The 15,705-nt window shown below is 30.6% G+C and overlaps 1 protein-coding gene across 1 annotated transcript in view; it reads left to right on the top strand.

The window, feature by feature from the left end:
* Positions 1–568: 568 nt before the first annotated feature.
* nAChRalpha3 (nicotinic Acetylcholine Receptor alpha3) overlaps positions 569–15,705 on the top strand; it is a 162,681-nt gene continuing 147,544 nt past the window's right edge. The window contains exon 1 of the mRNA XM_065506646.1: positions 569–682. Within this exon, the coding sequence (XP_065362718.1) occupies positions 628–682 (55 nt within the window). The 5' untranslated portion in view covers positions 569–627. The remainder of the gene's footprint in view (positions 683–15,705) is intronic.

Consider the following 15,705-nt stretch of genomic DNA (forward strand, 5'->3'; position numbering starts at 1 on the left):
AGTAGCTACCAAAAATCAACAGCAGCAGCAACAGCAGCACTTTGCTTTAAAACTACACAAACAAAAATCTTCGAAACTTTTTGTTACAACAACAGTAACTGAAACTTAAACTAAAACTATTGCTTACAACATTTTTCCTTTAAATACTTCTTCATTGTCATTTTTCGTCTCCTTCAACACAACTCTCAGTTTGCTCCTCCTGCGTATGCCACCGACTAGAAATCGTTTGCTTTAAGGCTTCTACAAACCACATCACCAGCAGCAGCAACAGCAGCATCAACAGCCAACACATCCAACAACAATTGCAGCAAAAGGACTTAGACAACAACAACAAAGACAACAAACAAACAACAAAACTGAAATTTGAATACATCGAAAGAGCAGAAGATTTTCAACTTGATCTTTTGTTTTGCATATTTTTGTTTTGTTGTTTCTTTTAGTTTACGGGTTTCTTTTTTTTTTTGTTTTTTTTTTTTGTAATACAAAGAGGGCACCAACGAAATTTCATCGCACCACAAAAAGCGGAATCAAAAAACATTATAAAGGATAAAGAAGAAAACAAAAAGAAAAACAACAACAAACAACAAAAAAAAACAGCAAAAAAAACATCACAAAAGGGGAAATGAGATGAAGTGGTTTCAAGTGGCATTAGATATGATTCTTGTGCTTTCATTCATATCAAGTAAGTACATACGGTATGTTATTGTTATTATTGTTTTATTCTTTTTTCTTTTATATTATATACAAACTAAATACTATATATACAAATGTATATATCGCACTTGATCAACAAGAGGGTATTAACTCAAATTTTTGAAAATTTCACTTTTTTCAAGAAATCAACTAACAACATCAATATCTATCTACTGTAAAAATTTCAACATATTCCGATTACTCTTTCATCTCGAAAACAACATTTGATGTAGTGTAGTGACTACTTTTATACAACAAAAAGGTATTATTTTAAGTTAATACAAAATTTGAAATAGAAACGCATCGTATATTTTCATAAAAAAGGTATTATTTTGAGTTGAGCCTTTATTCAAGTTAAAAATAATCAAATTGTTTTATTTAAATTTGGTTGTATTTTGAGTTGATACTGTTTTGTTGATAAAATTTGTTTTACTTTGTGGTTTTAATTCGAAATGTGACTCTTTTTATAATAAAATTGCTCATATTTTTTCAGAAAAATGGTATTAACTCAAAAAATAGATTTTTTTTGCAATAATTGGAAAAATGTAAAAGAAAAACACTTTAATTATATTTTTAAATGGAATTTAAATACTATGATGTATTCAGATTTTCAAATTCTCTTAAAATGTAACCACAAACAGTTTTTACCCTCTACTGAAAATTTTATAATTTTGAGTTAATACCCTCTTGTTGATCAAGTGCGATATGTATGTATAAATTTTATAAAGTATATGCAAACAACCTTATAAATCTATGTGCAAACGTTTAAATTAATTTACAGTGTGTGGATTATTGAAGGGGGCGCATACTTTTTAAGTTCAACCTGATTTAACTTAGATTTTGGTGATTTTGTAAAAATATGGGAATTTGAGAATTATTAATTTATAATTCATATTAAGCACTAGCGGAAACCAGGCGTGTGCTACTTAGAGACCTTCGCCAAACGGCTGTAAGCCGTCTGAACCAAGCCGCCGATAAATTTTAAAAGCCGCCTTCCCCGAAAATTTGTTCAGCTTATATCGGCTTGAAAATAGCCGGCGTTTTTGATAAAAGTTCCGTAGTAAATTCATAAAATTTTCGGAATTTCACTTTTTAAATTTTTAGTTATGTAGAATTAGAGTAGTTATACTTTAGTCGGCTGACTGCTGGCTTTGAGCGGCCGGCGACCTTTTTTGGAGTCAGCCGTCATGAAATTTAGTCGGCGCAGGTCTCATTTTGTTTATTTGTTAAAAAAAAGGACAAAAAATGTCTTTTGGGACAAATTAACTATTAGCTGGGAAATTCTGTTTTTTTTACAGAATAACGAACAATGTCGTTATATTGAAGATCTTGATCTTGTAGTATTCAGTTGCATTTTACCAATCTGCGATCATGGATGGCTATGCCCATGCAATTTGCAGGAAAAAATCCTTCCTTCATGTCAAATCGCGTACTGAAAAAAATTTGAGCTCGATCGGTTTAAAATTGGCGTGCGGCACGAGGTTTAAAGTTCGTGAGAACATTTACAAGGAGAAAAAATGCCACTTTTTAAACGATCGAGCTCAAACTTTTGTCAAAATTTTTTTTATACTAACCTAACACAAAACTGCCCTTCGATTTGGAAACAGATGAATTTTCAATTTTTCTGGGTTGAAACCGAAAACTGAAATTAATATGTCGGATTTCGAATTCGACATTTTCCATTCCATTTTCCAATTAGCAAGGAAAATTTGTCGAGAAAACATTATGAGTGGAAAGGGTATATATAAGTTTGTCCGCCTGACCATCTGTATATCGAAATCAAATAACTTACAAATATGATTCATAATCAATCTACCGGGAATACTCGAGACTATTGGCTCACAAATATAGACAAAATGGCTATCCAATAATAAAGTGGCTCATTTTCGTTTTTCATCGGCCAAAACTCTGTAACTTTTGAACCGATAGAGATATTTTAGACATTTTTTTTTCGGTGGACATATAACTTCTTGAATTTTTCTCCAGTTTTAATTTCATTAAAAGCGGTTCAGCAGTTGTTAAGGTTAAAGTTGAACTTTTAATTATAGCATTTAGTATGAAAATGCAAATTTTTAGTTTTTTGAATCAGCTATACTTATTAAAAAAGTTATCAGCAGATAAAAACAAGTAAGGAAGTATGTTCGGCCAAGCTCGACTATATAATACCCTACACTATAATTTATTTTCGTGAATGATTTTCGGAAGCGGGTCTATAGCTATGACTAATTATGGACCTATCGCCATGAAATTAGGTCGTGTGATTTATGTCTATATGGAAGTTAATTCTATTGAATTTTGGGTTTATACCAAAATTTTTAAGAGATTTATGCTCGTTAAAGTGATTTTCGGAAGCGGGTCTTATATGGGAGCTATGACTAATTATGGACCGATCATCATAAAATTAGGTGACATTATCAGTTTATATAAAACATATTTGGAGCAAAATTTGTGTAGATACATATATAAATTAACCATTTACGACCGATAAAGTATAACTTCGGTAGAACATTTGTATGGGTGCTAGGTGAAATAGTGGACCGTTTTCAGTAATTTTCAATAGACTTCGTCCTCGGGCCGAAAAAAATTTATGTACCAAATTTTATCGCAATATCTTCAAAATTGCGACTTGTACTTTGCGCCAGTCATATGAACAAATAAAATAAAAATAGAACAAAAATTTGGGAGTAATTTCATTCAAATGAATAAAGTATTCAACAAACAGGTCAAAACAGGTCAACAAGTATATATAGGCTTAAAGAGGACACTTTGGACTTTTTTCTGGTTGTAAAATTTGTTTAACCCCTTTTGACCCTAAGCACTTTTACTCCACTGAAATTCAATTTTGGCTAAAATATAGTACCTGAGAAAAAAATTAATAACACAACAGGTATAAATGGTACTATGACAAATCATATCAGCTCTTAAAGACCATTATCCTACCAACATAACAAAAGAAAAATCATACAATTATCTATAATAGTTTGCGAGTAATGATAATTTACTTCTGATCAAATTTACAAAAATCACATTTTTATAAAATGGCAAAAAAAATATGACTTTAACAGCATGCCACGCACACAATTGACAATATTTTTATCTAATTTTTTGGCTACCTTAGTTTCAATGTTGTTTCAATTGAATGACATTAAAATTTTTGAAATCGGAGTTAACAAAAAGTTGGACTTTTGGCCGATGAAATTGAGATATGAGCCACCGTGCGGCGTATAGAAGGCCAAAGTAAGTCGGACCTACAATGGGTCAAAATCAGGGAAAAAAATCTTTTTTCATCTAAACAAAAATTTTTGTTATAATTGTTTTTTCCAATTTTTTTTTAATTTTTTAAAAAAAAAATTTTGAAAATGAATTTATGATAAAAATTTTTTTTTTTTATGAAAAAAAATTCGGATTAAAAAATATTTTTCCCGATTTTGACCTATTGAGGTCCAACTTACTATAGCCTTATGTATATACATCGTTGCAATGGACATTGAAATAACTATCATTAGATATCCATATTGTCTATATTAATAACTTATTAATCCAGATATAGATAAAAAATAGAGCAAAAATCGAGGTTGTTCCGGTGTTTTCCTTAATCTTAGCCATTTGTGGGCCGATTTTTACCGAGCCGGAAGAATTTCCGATATATTGATGTATGACTCATGTATGAAAGTTATTTGGGGGCTACAGAAAAATGATTTCAACATACAGACGGACAGACGGACATGGCTATATCGACTTCGCTATCTATAACGATCCAGAATATATATATACTTTGTGAGTCGCAAATGAAAAATTTAGAAATTACAAACGGAATGACAAAGTTATGTATACCCTTGCCACTCATGGCGAAGGGTACAAATAAAATAAAATAAAAATAAATGTTTGCCATACAATTTTTTCGCTAATAAATTTATGAAAAATTTTGCTTAAAAAATGTTTAAAAAAAAATTTTGGTTTTTGGTGCTAGCTTTATTAGTTCCGGAGATGTACAAGTTATTACCCATTTTCCCCCTTTAAGTTAGAATTTATATACAAAATTTAAGACATACAAATTTTCAATTCGAAAATGGACCGAATAGACCTAATGTAGTGTTTTAGGTATCTAATCACCAAATTTCCTTTCTAATGAAATCAGTTTGGAGCTCATAGGTTGGATGGTTTCAGAGTCTATAACGGATAGTTTTTATAAACTGATTAACCGAAAAACCCGTTTTTTTTTTGTTGATTTTCGGTTAACCGGTTTTTGGATTTGCCAGTAATATCAAATATCCTATGCCAAATGTTAAGTTGAAAGGTAGAATTGGATTTATCTGTGATGTACTTGTGACATCTGCACTTGTTCCGGATACTATAGACAGGGCTGTAGGTTTTTCTTTGTCATTTTTCTCTCATTTGTGATTTTTCCTTTAAAAACATGAATGTACATTTAGAACCAGTTGGTGCTGAAACTGGTGAAGTAGATTTTTCTATGAAAAACAATGACGAAAATTTCGTAGATAAGGTGAATTTTCACGCATTTCAGATTACTTGCTGTGAAAGAGGATTAGCTATTGTTCAGGATGGCTGGCTTTCTGACGAATAAACACTTTAAAGATTGTAATTTTTATCTGTACTTATTCATTGAAAGATGCTCTAATTGCCGTTAAGGAGATTTACTATGATTATGTTAATTAACAGCACTCTTATCTATTAGATATCTGATTCCAGAATCAATTACATATAATGAAACTATGAAAAACTAGTCCGGCTCGGCACCTTCTTTATAATTTTTATTAACAATATTTTACAAACATACCAGTCAGTAGTTGCAAAATTATTTCTGATTTTTCCAACTATACCTTAAATCTTATTTGAAACACTGTATTCATAAAAATTTGTTTTGTCTCTTTACTTTGTGTTATTTTTAGTAGAAAATCATTCACCATGACCATAACAGTCGTAAAAAGACTATTCAGAAATTGTTGTAAGAATGAAATGAAACAAATGATGATATTGAGGTCAAATATCATATTTCAACTACACACAGACACTTAATTCTAAAAATATGAAACATTTATAATGAGAAATTCAAAAAAAGGATGCTTTGGACACAATACACATTTTAAATACATAATTGTATTGTATTGTGTGTGTTTTTTTTTCATTCCTTTTGGTTTTTTGCTAGTTAAACAAAACTAGAAATGAACTTAGATCTTCAATTTCCCTTTGTAGTAAATATGTAAGTAGTATTCTGTGAACTTTTAAAGGATTTTGCATTTGAGCTTGTGTTTTAGTCTTAGTTCGTAATCTAGTGGAAGCAATTTTAGTTTTGTGTCATAAACGAAATGAGAAATTGTATAAATTATGATGTGTACGAATTTAATTTATTTCAGCAGTCGTTCAGTTATGACTGAAAATGGTAGAATTGCTCTATTAATTTTTTTAAGCAAGACATTTTGCAAGTTAAACAGATTTTGTGATTTTTATTTAAATTTTTTATAAAAATTAGATTCATTTATTCCAGAATTTAAAAGTATTTAACCTGATTTTCTGGTTTTACATGAATTTTTGGTATTTCGGTATGTATAAGTAATATTTGAATATTTAAAACACGTATACGCTGTGGTGGGTAGAGATTGTGTCAACTAAACTCCTACTACTGAGATTGAAAAACATTGTATGAGAAAATGATAGAGGAGGACATAGGAATTTATAAAACGTAAAATTTTATCACATTGCTGGTATACAGGCTGAGCTAAAATTTGTCAAAGTTCATCACCTCGGTTGAAAACTGTTTAAAACTGTGGTAAAGTAAACATGATAATATATTTTATTTTCTACTTTACACAATGTTAAAAATCAGCAAAATTTGTCTTCACACGTGTTAAAACGTCTTCATACTCGAGGTGATCAACTTTAACATCATGAAGCTTAGCAGCCCCTGCACATATTTTCTACAAGGCATCGGACCTTAACCATTACAAATTTAAAGTTCTTCTCACATTTTCTTTCACAAACAGCTACGAAACGTTAAATTTTTTCTGCGAAAAGGCTCGTTGGTCTGAGCTCAACGATTTCTTTTTGGCATTTTAATTGGAAACATTGTTTCCTAGACAATAACGTCAATGCCATGACGAAAATGGTTGAGAAAATACTTGTTTTCTTTCATTACATCAAGGAAATCTTTTATTATACCTGAGCAATAATCTTGGTTTATTCAGACGTGCAAAATAGCAATCAGATCCAGAGAGTAAGCATTTAGAACTTGGCTGACCAGAACGATGAAACTGATTCGCTATGCAAAAAGGCGAGATCTTCGTGTGTCAAAGTACGTGGCGAGAAAAACCTCTATTCGAGTACTAAAGTTTTTACTGCTCCTCGGGGTAGTAAGAGCTTTTTGTCATTCGTTAAAACAGTAAAGAATAATGCTAGTCCCTCAATTTCGACTCTTTTAAAGGATGACCAAACATTCACTGACCCGGTAGATAAAGCTAACCTTCTAGCTGAATTATTCGAAAGCAATTCCCACTTGCCGGAATGTGATCAACCACTGACTGAACTGTAAAGAGTATGAATGACTATGACATGTATATTCTTTCAAGCTCGTGCTGTTAAAGGGATTTTATCGGATCTGAATGTAAATAAGTCTCCTGGACCAGATGTCATATCAAAGCTGGTCTTGATGCAGTGCTGTTTAGCGTTAGCACCAAACTTTTCAGAACTTCATACCTTGCCGGCTAAATTTTCTGCACATTGGAAGGTTGCTAATGTAACGCCAATTCCTAAAAAGGGAAAATTACCGCCCAATAGCAATTTGCTCTGCACTTTCAAAAGTTATAGAGAGTATGATAAACTACCATCTGGTTAAATATTTGGAGTACAACAATTTACTTAACGACTGCCAGTATGGCTGTCGTAGAGGATGCTCTACGGTAGAGTTGCTGGCCTTTCTATCGGAAAAATTTTCCATTCACCGTTTTGACGTATGTAATATTTCCAAGGCGTTCGCTAGAGTGTAGCATGGTGCTCTTTAATGAAAATTTATAGCTTTTGGTTTATCGATTTATATCGAGCTTTCTCAGAGATCGAACTTTACGAGTTGTTTTAGAATGGATATCATCAAACGAGTTCAATATAAATTCAGGAATCTCTATTCCTTATATTTCTAAACTTCTTTCTTAATCAAACTGCCAACTCTTTATATTATTTTGCAGATGACAACATTTGCCATTCATATTCATTCAGTTACAAACCAAGCCTGTCGGATATTGGGGCAATGAGGCAAAACAGGAATGATTACCTTAATCGGGTCCTTGTGACAATCTCTGAATGGGGTCGAGAGAATAGGGTGACTTTTAACGCTGGTAATACTCAGTGTTGCATGTTGACACAAAAACGAATGACAGATCACGTTGAACTCATTTGAGTCGCTGAAGTTCCGACGCAATGTGTTCTACGTTTTACTGTTTCTCCTGTTTTTTCCTTATTTTTCTAAACGATCTTTAGAACCAAACTTCCAATCATATATATTTTTTGGAGATGACGGCAACATTTGCCATACATATTCATTCAGACTAAACCTGTCGGAGATTAGGAAAATGAAGCAAAACATGAATGATTCCCTTAATGGGGACCATGTAACAATTTCGGAATGGGGTCGTGCGAATATTTCGCTCTCAACGCATGCACGACTCATTGTTACATGTTGACATAAAAACGAACGGCAGATCATGTCTCCTCATCTGTATTTGTGGGTGGTTTAAATGTTGTGAAATCAGACGCACTTGATGTTCTGGGCATGAGAATATAAAGAAGCATTCAAGACTCTCGATTTTCTGAAACGGCGAAGGAATTACTTGACTCCATCTGATCTGATCACAATTTACACCACCCGTATCCGATCGAAAATGGAAACTTCAAAGTCTATTTTTGAGCTTCTCTACCTCTCTACCTCAATTTCGACTGAAGAATAGTGCGAAGGTTACTACTAATTACAGTACGGTATCCAACTGAGTTCCATCGTAACGTGGGCTGTGTCTCACTGTTAAATCGGAACTACCATCGAATGTGTTTGTGATGAACTTAGAGAACTTGTTCCTAATAACCGCAGATTTTTTTCATCAAGCACATCCCTTTGTGGTCGATTAACCAGTAGACCGCACAATATACTACAGGATAAATTCATTTTTAGCCGTATTATGTGGAAAAAACTTGCCGCTGAAGTCTTTTCTAATACTTTCAATGTAGGAAAGTTCAAATCGAATGTCCACAAACACTACTCCATCTTTCCTTCCTCCCATAACTTATTTTCATAGTTCCAGCACAATGTTTTGCATCAGTAGGGGTCATTCTCTGTGTGTTGGTCCAAGGAGAAAAAAGTTCTTGAAAATTTTTTTCTGTATTCCAACAATATTGTTAAAACTTGAATTTTCTTAATGATTGGTTTCTGGACTATAATCTTTATAGACTTTACTTTTCTACTGGTAATATTTTGCTATTTATATCTAATTTAAGCTGTAACTTATATCTTACTATAAAATAAACCTCAATAGCTCCAAGTTTAACTCTGGATTTTTTTCTAAAACTTTTAAAATTTCTAAGAATTCTTTAGAATTCCAACTAAATTTAAATATTCCCAACATAGTCCGTCTAACATTTTAACTAAAACTAAAATATTTTAAACAAACATTTAAGGGGTTAATCAACATGTATGAATGAATGTATGCATTTGTACATATTCGTACTTTATTATATTTTTTATATCCGGTAGAAATTTATTCAAACTCACACACAAAACACTGAAACATTCATTTATTTATTCATTCATACATACATAAATAAATTCATGCAAATGCAAAAGTGGTGGCTGGTTGTATGTGGTAGCTGTTGCAGCAGCAACCAACTCGACTTCAACATTCATCATAAGTTACGACGAATGTTGCCAAAGTCCACTAAAGGAGAAAATCTACTAGAGTAGACAAACGCTCGCAAATACACATTCACTCACACAGATACTTAAACACATACCAGCTCTTGCAATCGTATGCAAAACGGAAAAAGGATATTTTACTCACACAATCAAAAGTTTCATACGGCTACATATATTTGTAGGTGATAAATGTCTTGTGTTTTATGTATTTTTTGTGCAATTTTTTCCATTTTGCATTTAATAAAATCACAGTAGAAACCAAAAACTACAAATAAAATGAAATCGTATGTATATTGTGTGTGTGTGGGTAAACTTTGTAGTGGTAAAGCAGTGCAACACCCAGCAGTTCTAGGATACTGTGCCGAATTAGTGATTTTTCCTATCACTTAATAGTGACAAACACATACATGTCCTATGTCAAAAATCGCCAGGCCATTAACGTGTCTCAGGCCACTAGAACAAGAAACGTAGGAACAAAATAAACATATTTTGAGAAATATTAAAATAAGAGCTTATTTTTACTTAAAATATATCCATAAAATATATTCGTGATTTTAAAAGTTGAGTGTCTTTTTAACCCCAAGTGCTATTAAGGGTAATTTTAATTTTTGTGCTGTTATTATAAATACTAGACATCATGTTATACTTTGTTTGAGTTTCATCAAAATCGGACCAAAAATATATAACATTTCGCTATTTTTCCATGAGAAATTCCAAATATTGAAAAATTTGACATTTGACCTTCTCGACTTAAGGGTTGTCGTTTTCCGATTTTATTAAAACTTTCAGACTATATTTAAAATTACATGGACTATAATATTCTGAATAGCTTTTACTTAAAAATCATAACAGTAAGGAAATTCGGCTCATTCGCCAAAATATGGCCAAAAAATTTATTTTTCTCGAAAATCGCAAAATTTAAATCGCAGGTACGGAAAAACTATAGGAGATATTGACATAATTTTTCCACATTTTTATTTCCTATTATGTTGACCATAAATCCCCAAGTGATGATCAACAAATTCTGAAATTTGTTTAACAAATTTTTGAAAAAATTTAAATTGGAGTTTTGAAACTGCCATTTAAAAATAATTTTTTTGGTCATACCTGCGAATAGGTTAACGGTATCCTACGAAGACAAAAACTCATATACAAGTAAATATGGATACATTTTAAGTAAAAATTAGCTCTTATTGTAATATTTCTCAAAATATGTTTATTTTGTTCCTACGTTTCTTGTTCTAGTGGCCTGCGACACATTAATGGTCTGGCGATTTTTTAATAACTTTAACATTTTTTAACCAATTTTTGTGTTTTATATCTTATTAGAACGACAATTACGTACACATATCGATTCTTTTAAATTAAATTGCAAAAGTAATTATTTAATGGCAAAAATTTTACAAAAACTGAAAAAATTGCATTTTTCCCCCTTGTAAATGCACCACAAAACTAAATCGCAAGTAGGCACGGGTTGCAATCATGATAGAAAGACAAAATTTCATATTTAACTATAGTTTTATATATATAAAAAAAATAGAGGGTATGCGTTCCGAAATTCCAAAAAAAAAAATTTTTGGGACACTCTAATGTCCTATTCAGAGGTCAATTGGCTGTTTTTTATTACAATGAGACTGTCTGATAGCTGATCAATCAATACATTGGATTAACATACAGGATACATAGAGTCAGTTACCTTACTAGCTAATTAACTGGTTACTGGAGCAGATACATAAATTGTTATTTTAAAGACATATCATAGACAGTCCAATAATCAATTGCTTGCAAACAAACCTTCCTCCGACAACTATTCAATAGATTAATTCTAGAGGGTAAAAAAAAGACTTTCCAAAGTGCAGTACAACATAAACGGTTAATGTGACTACACTGTAGGTTACTTAGAGACACTAAAGTGACAATTGAGTTCACGCTAGGTTACAAGAGATGTCAGTTTACTTAAGCAAAAAGATAGTAAACTGTATGAAAATTATTTCAACACAATTTGTATTGAAAGATTTAAAGTGACTACACTTTAGATTACTTAGAGACACTAAAGTGATAATTGACTTCACTCTTGATTACCAGGGATGTATAAGGTAACCAATTGACTTCTCTCTGCACTACAAAGAGCACAAATGAGTATCAAATGACCCAAAATATATAAATTCAAGTCAGCCAAGTGATCAGACATTAGTGACAATTAATGTCCTGCAGTTTTTTTTAACTGCTGGGCTTGGTTGGTTGGTAGTTTAATATAACCGTACAGACAGACATGCATGTGTGTTATTATTCCAATATATTGTATATTTTTGATTTATTTATAGAGTACTACTAGCCAGACTATTAATAATTCAAATATTTTCTGTATTTTTATTATTTTTTTTTTCTTTTTGTAAGGAAATAAAGTTGTATTAAAAATAAATATCAACTGTATTTTAATAAAGCGAAAAATTGTTTTATGCAGTGTGTCCGAATGTAAGCAGGAAATTGGAATATGAGTTAGTGTTTTTCATGTCAATGAGAAAGTTTCAGTTTTTTTCAATGGTTTTTTTCAAAATCAATCAAATTTAGCACAACTGTTATTGCTTATAATATTGTTTGTGATGGGATTTCTGGCCTTCATGTAATAACACTGACGCTAAGCTTTCTATTTAATGGATTTTGTCATTATATCCAAGAAAATTTCTCATTTCAGGCTAATTTTAAAGAATATTCAGTGTATACAGTGTAAATAAGTAATCCATCAGTTGTATTATCTCAGGCATTTGTTCGAACATTAAGGAAATTATAGAGCCCAAACGATAGGAACTAGCAGGAAATTTTATACACATAGAAAAAACTATTTCTTAAACCGTTTCAATTCAACTATTTGTCACATATTGAACTGGTTTCAATTATTTCATAATATTTTTATTATTTCATTCTGATATCTTCTATTGAATTTTGAGTTTTGAATTTGATAATTTTGGCAATTGAATATACAATTTTCGTTATTGGTTGAATTTTAAATACAAAAATTATCTATTCAATAATTTTTGTATTTAAAATTCAACCAATAACGAAAATTGTATATTCAATTGTCAAAATTATTTAATTCAAAACTCCAAATTCAATAGAAAATATCAGAAAATTTTGTTTTTGAGCACATGAATACTTGATTCAATTATGAAATAATTGAAACCAGTTCAGTATGTGATAAATGTTTGAATTGAAATACAGATTTTTTGTGTGCAGGTACTCTCTGTTGATAAGGTTGGTTTAGTATTGAAAATGTGGAATATCGGTATATGATTTCACCTAGCCCCCATACATATGTTGCCCCTGATAAAATTATTCACAAATTTGTACTAAGTGCTCTATTATATATTCTATTGTCACATATTGACAAGATTCGGCACAGCCGAATGTATTTTAGGATAGGAATATTTTATGGTTTTTTTTTACAATTTACATGAATCTGCTGACAATGGAATATAATATTAAAAAAAAACAAACAATCTCAAAATTATAAGAATTCATAAGATAACTAATTTAGTTTTATTTTTTTCTTTTTATACAGTTTCTTATATTTTCCAATTTCGAACTTTAAAATTTTGAAAAAAAAAATTCTAAATGTTTCTGAATTTTCAATGTAGTTTCAGAATATACGCTTTCTATGATATGTTCGAATATTTTAATTTAAATTCGAAATATTAAAAATGCTCTAAAATAACTTAATAATAAAAAAAAACTTCTATTTAATGATAACAAAGAAGAAAAGAAAGAAAATAAAGTTTATAAAAAAGCAAAAGTCGAATGGGGTCGAATGGGGTCGAATAGCAATATCTCGGTGGCCAGTTCACATCAACTCCACGTGAGATTACCATGAACTTAAATCGCTAGTGCGGAATGTCTACTGCGGCATGAGTTGTGTGGCACGTAGCATAGAAAGACCACATGTCATTGGTGTCCAATGACCAATGACATTGGTAGAAACCACATGTCATTGGTGATCATATCATCAAATTCAGGCCAAAATAAGTTTGTAAACATCGACCTTTGTAGCTTCAATAATATGACCACTATCAACTGTCAAAGTTCGGAAATCCCTATTGGAAGACACTTAAAAAGATCACTGTTGTAATATCTGCATATGCAAAGTGCTAAGATTGAAATGTACTTTTTCAACGACGCACAGTGGTATGAGAAAAAAAAAGATGGAAATAAATTTGAATGAAATTTCACACGCGCAAAGAGGAAGTGTAGTCGAGTTTTAATTTTGAGTTTGGACACCATGAGTGCACTAGGTGCGGGACCAGGGGTCCCCAAAGTAGGACACCTCGGGTATGTTCAATTTTAAAAATGATCCTATTTCTTTGTTTGTGTTACGATTTCAAAAAAATTTCACATGTAGAATCTTCTTGTCAAGCACTTTGAAAATTTAATTTTCAGCATTTTTACCCACCCTACTCCAGCTTTTTGATGACCCCGGTTCCAATTCCCGATTTTATCCATTTTTCTTTTCTATGATTAGCAACAGACATATATATAAAATAAAATAAAAACTCATGACTGAGTCCTAAGTTACATGCATTTGAATTTAAAAAAATTAAAAAAGGCGATTTTTTGCTATTTTTTTTGGGAAAAAGTACTTTTATTCGTTTTAAGTTATTTAAATAATCTCTAAAAGGCTGTATAATGAATTTGTAATTTTTGAAAAGCTAACCAGGTCCATTCAAAAAACGCCTATTTTTTATGTAAAATTCAAATTTAGGGCAAAAATTCTCAAATCGCATGTTCGATATCAAAACATAGTAATCCATTTTAGATGGCCCAATATGTTCTTAATTATATTCTAAACCCCTGGTATGGATAGTATAGCCAAAAAACGAAAATATCCCATTTTTTTAATTTTTCAATAGTTTTTTGGGAATTACAGGATTCCTGATTACAAATTTCAAATTTGTTTCTATTTTTCCATTTTCAATAAAAAAATTCTATAAAAACTATTCATAAATAAAAATTTTATTTAATTTTGAAAAATTTGTATCTTTGCAAAAACTCAATAAAAAGCATTTTTTGTCATATTTTTCAAAAAAGTATTCCATGAATTTTTTAATTGTCAAAAGTTATATACATTATTGAAAAGTAGACAAACTCCTCTATCCATTGATATATAACATGTCTACCTTATTCTTTTGACGTGGCAAATTAATTAGGGAAAACTTAACAACTCGCAGATAATTTGGAGTAGGATGGGTAAAAACGCTGAAAAAATATTATTCTTTTCAATTTTATCATTATATTTGCATGAGTTTTACTATGGATACACAGTAGGGTATTCAATTAATCGGGTTTCTGGTTTAATCGGTTAATCGAGCAAATAATTAATCGAGGTTTAGATTTATTCGGTTAATAATCGGTTAATTTAAAATTATTCGATTAATCGAATAATTTCTATTTTAATTTTAAATTGAAAATACAACAACAAATTTTGTGTACAAAAACATAAAAAACAGCAAATAAGGTATTTGAGATCATTTTTGTATACATATCGCCTACTTGCTGCAACAACGTCATAACTCAAAATCCGTGTTTTTTGAACTGAGTAATACAAAATATGCGCTGTTATGTAATCTTTCATATAGTTTTATCAGTTTTCAAAGAAGTTAATTATTTTTTGTGTGAGAGTGTTTTTTTTTGTCGTAAACATCAAAATTAAAATTCATATTTTCTCGTATATTTGATAAGTAAAAATTTGGGTTAAATACAGATTAGAAAGATATTAATATCTACTATTTATATTTCTGAAATCGCATGATTTGTTGAAAATTTATTTAAGAAATAGTAAAATGTCATAAAATATTCAAAGACGTTTTTCTCGAAACGACTTTTTTTGAATTATGACGTTGTTGCAGCAAATTAGCGATGTATGAGTTTTTTTAGGGTTTTAGTGAGATCTTCTGAAATAATCTTTTATAAAAAGAATATAATTTAAACGATTTTTTTCTTTAGATTTAATAAAACTTTTCTTGGAAAAAAACTCTCAAAAGCTTGATAAAGAATATTCCTTTTTGGATTGTTTTAGATTTTGATTAATTTAACAGCTTCGTTTATTTATG

The sequence above is a fragment of the Calliphora vicina genome, chromosome 4, assembly GCF_958450345.1.
Source record: "Calliphora vicina chromosome 4, idCalVici1.1, whole genome shotgun sequence".
Classification (NCBI taxonomy): Eukaryota; Metazoa; Arthropoda; class Insecta; order Diptera; family Calliphoridae; genus Calliphora; species Calliphora vicina.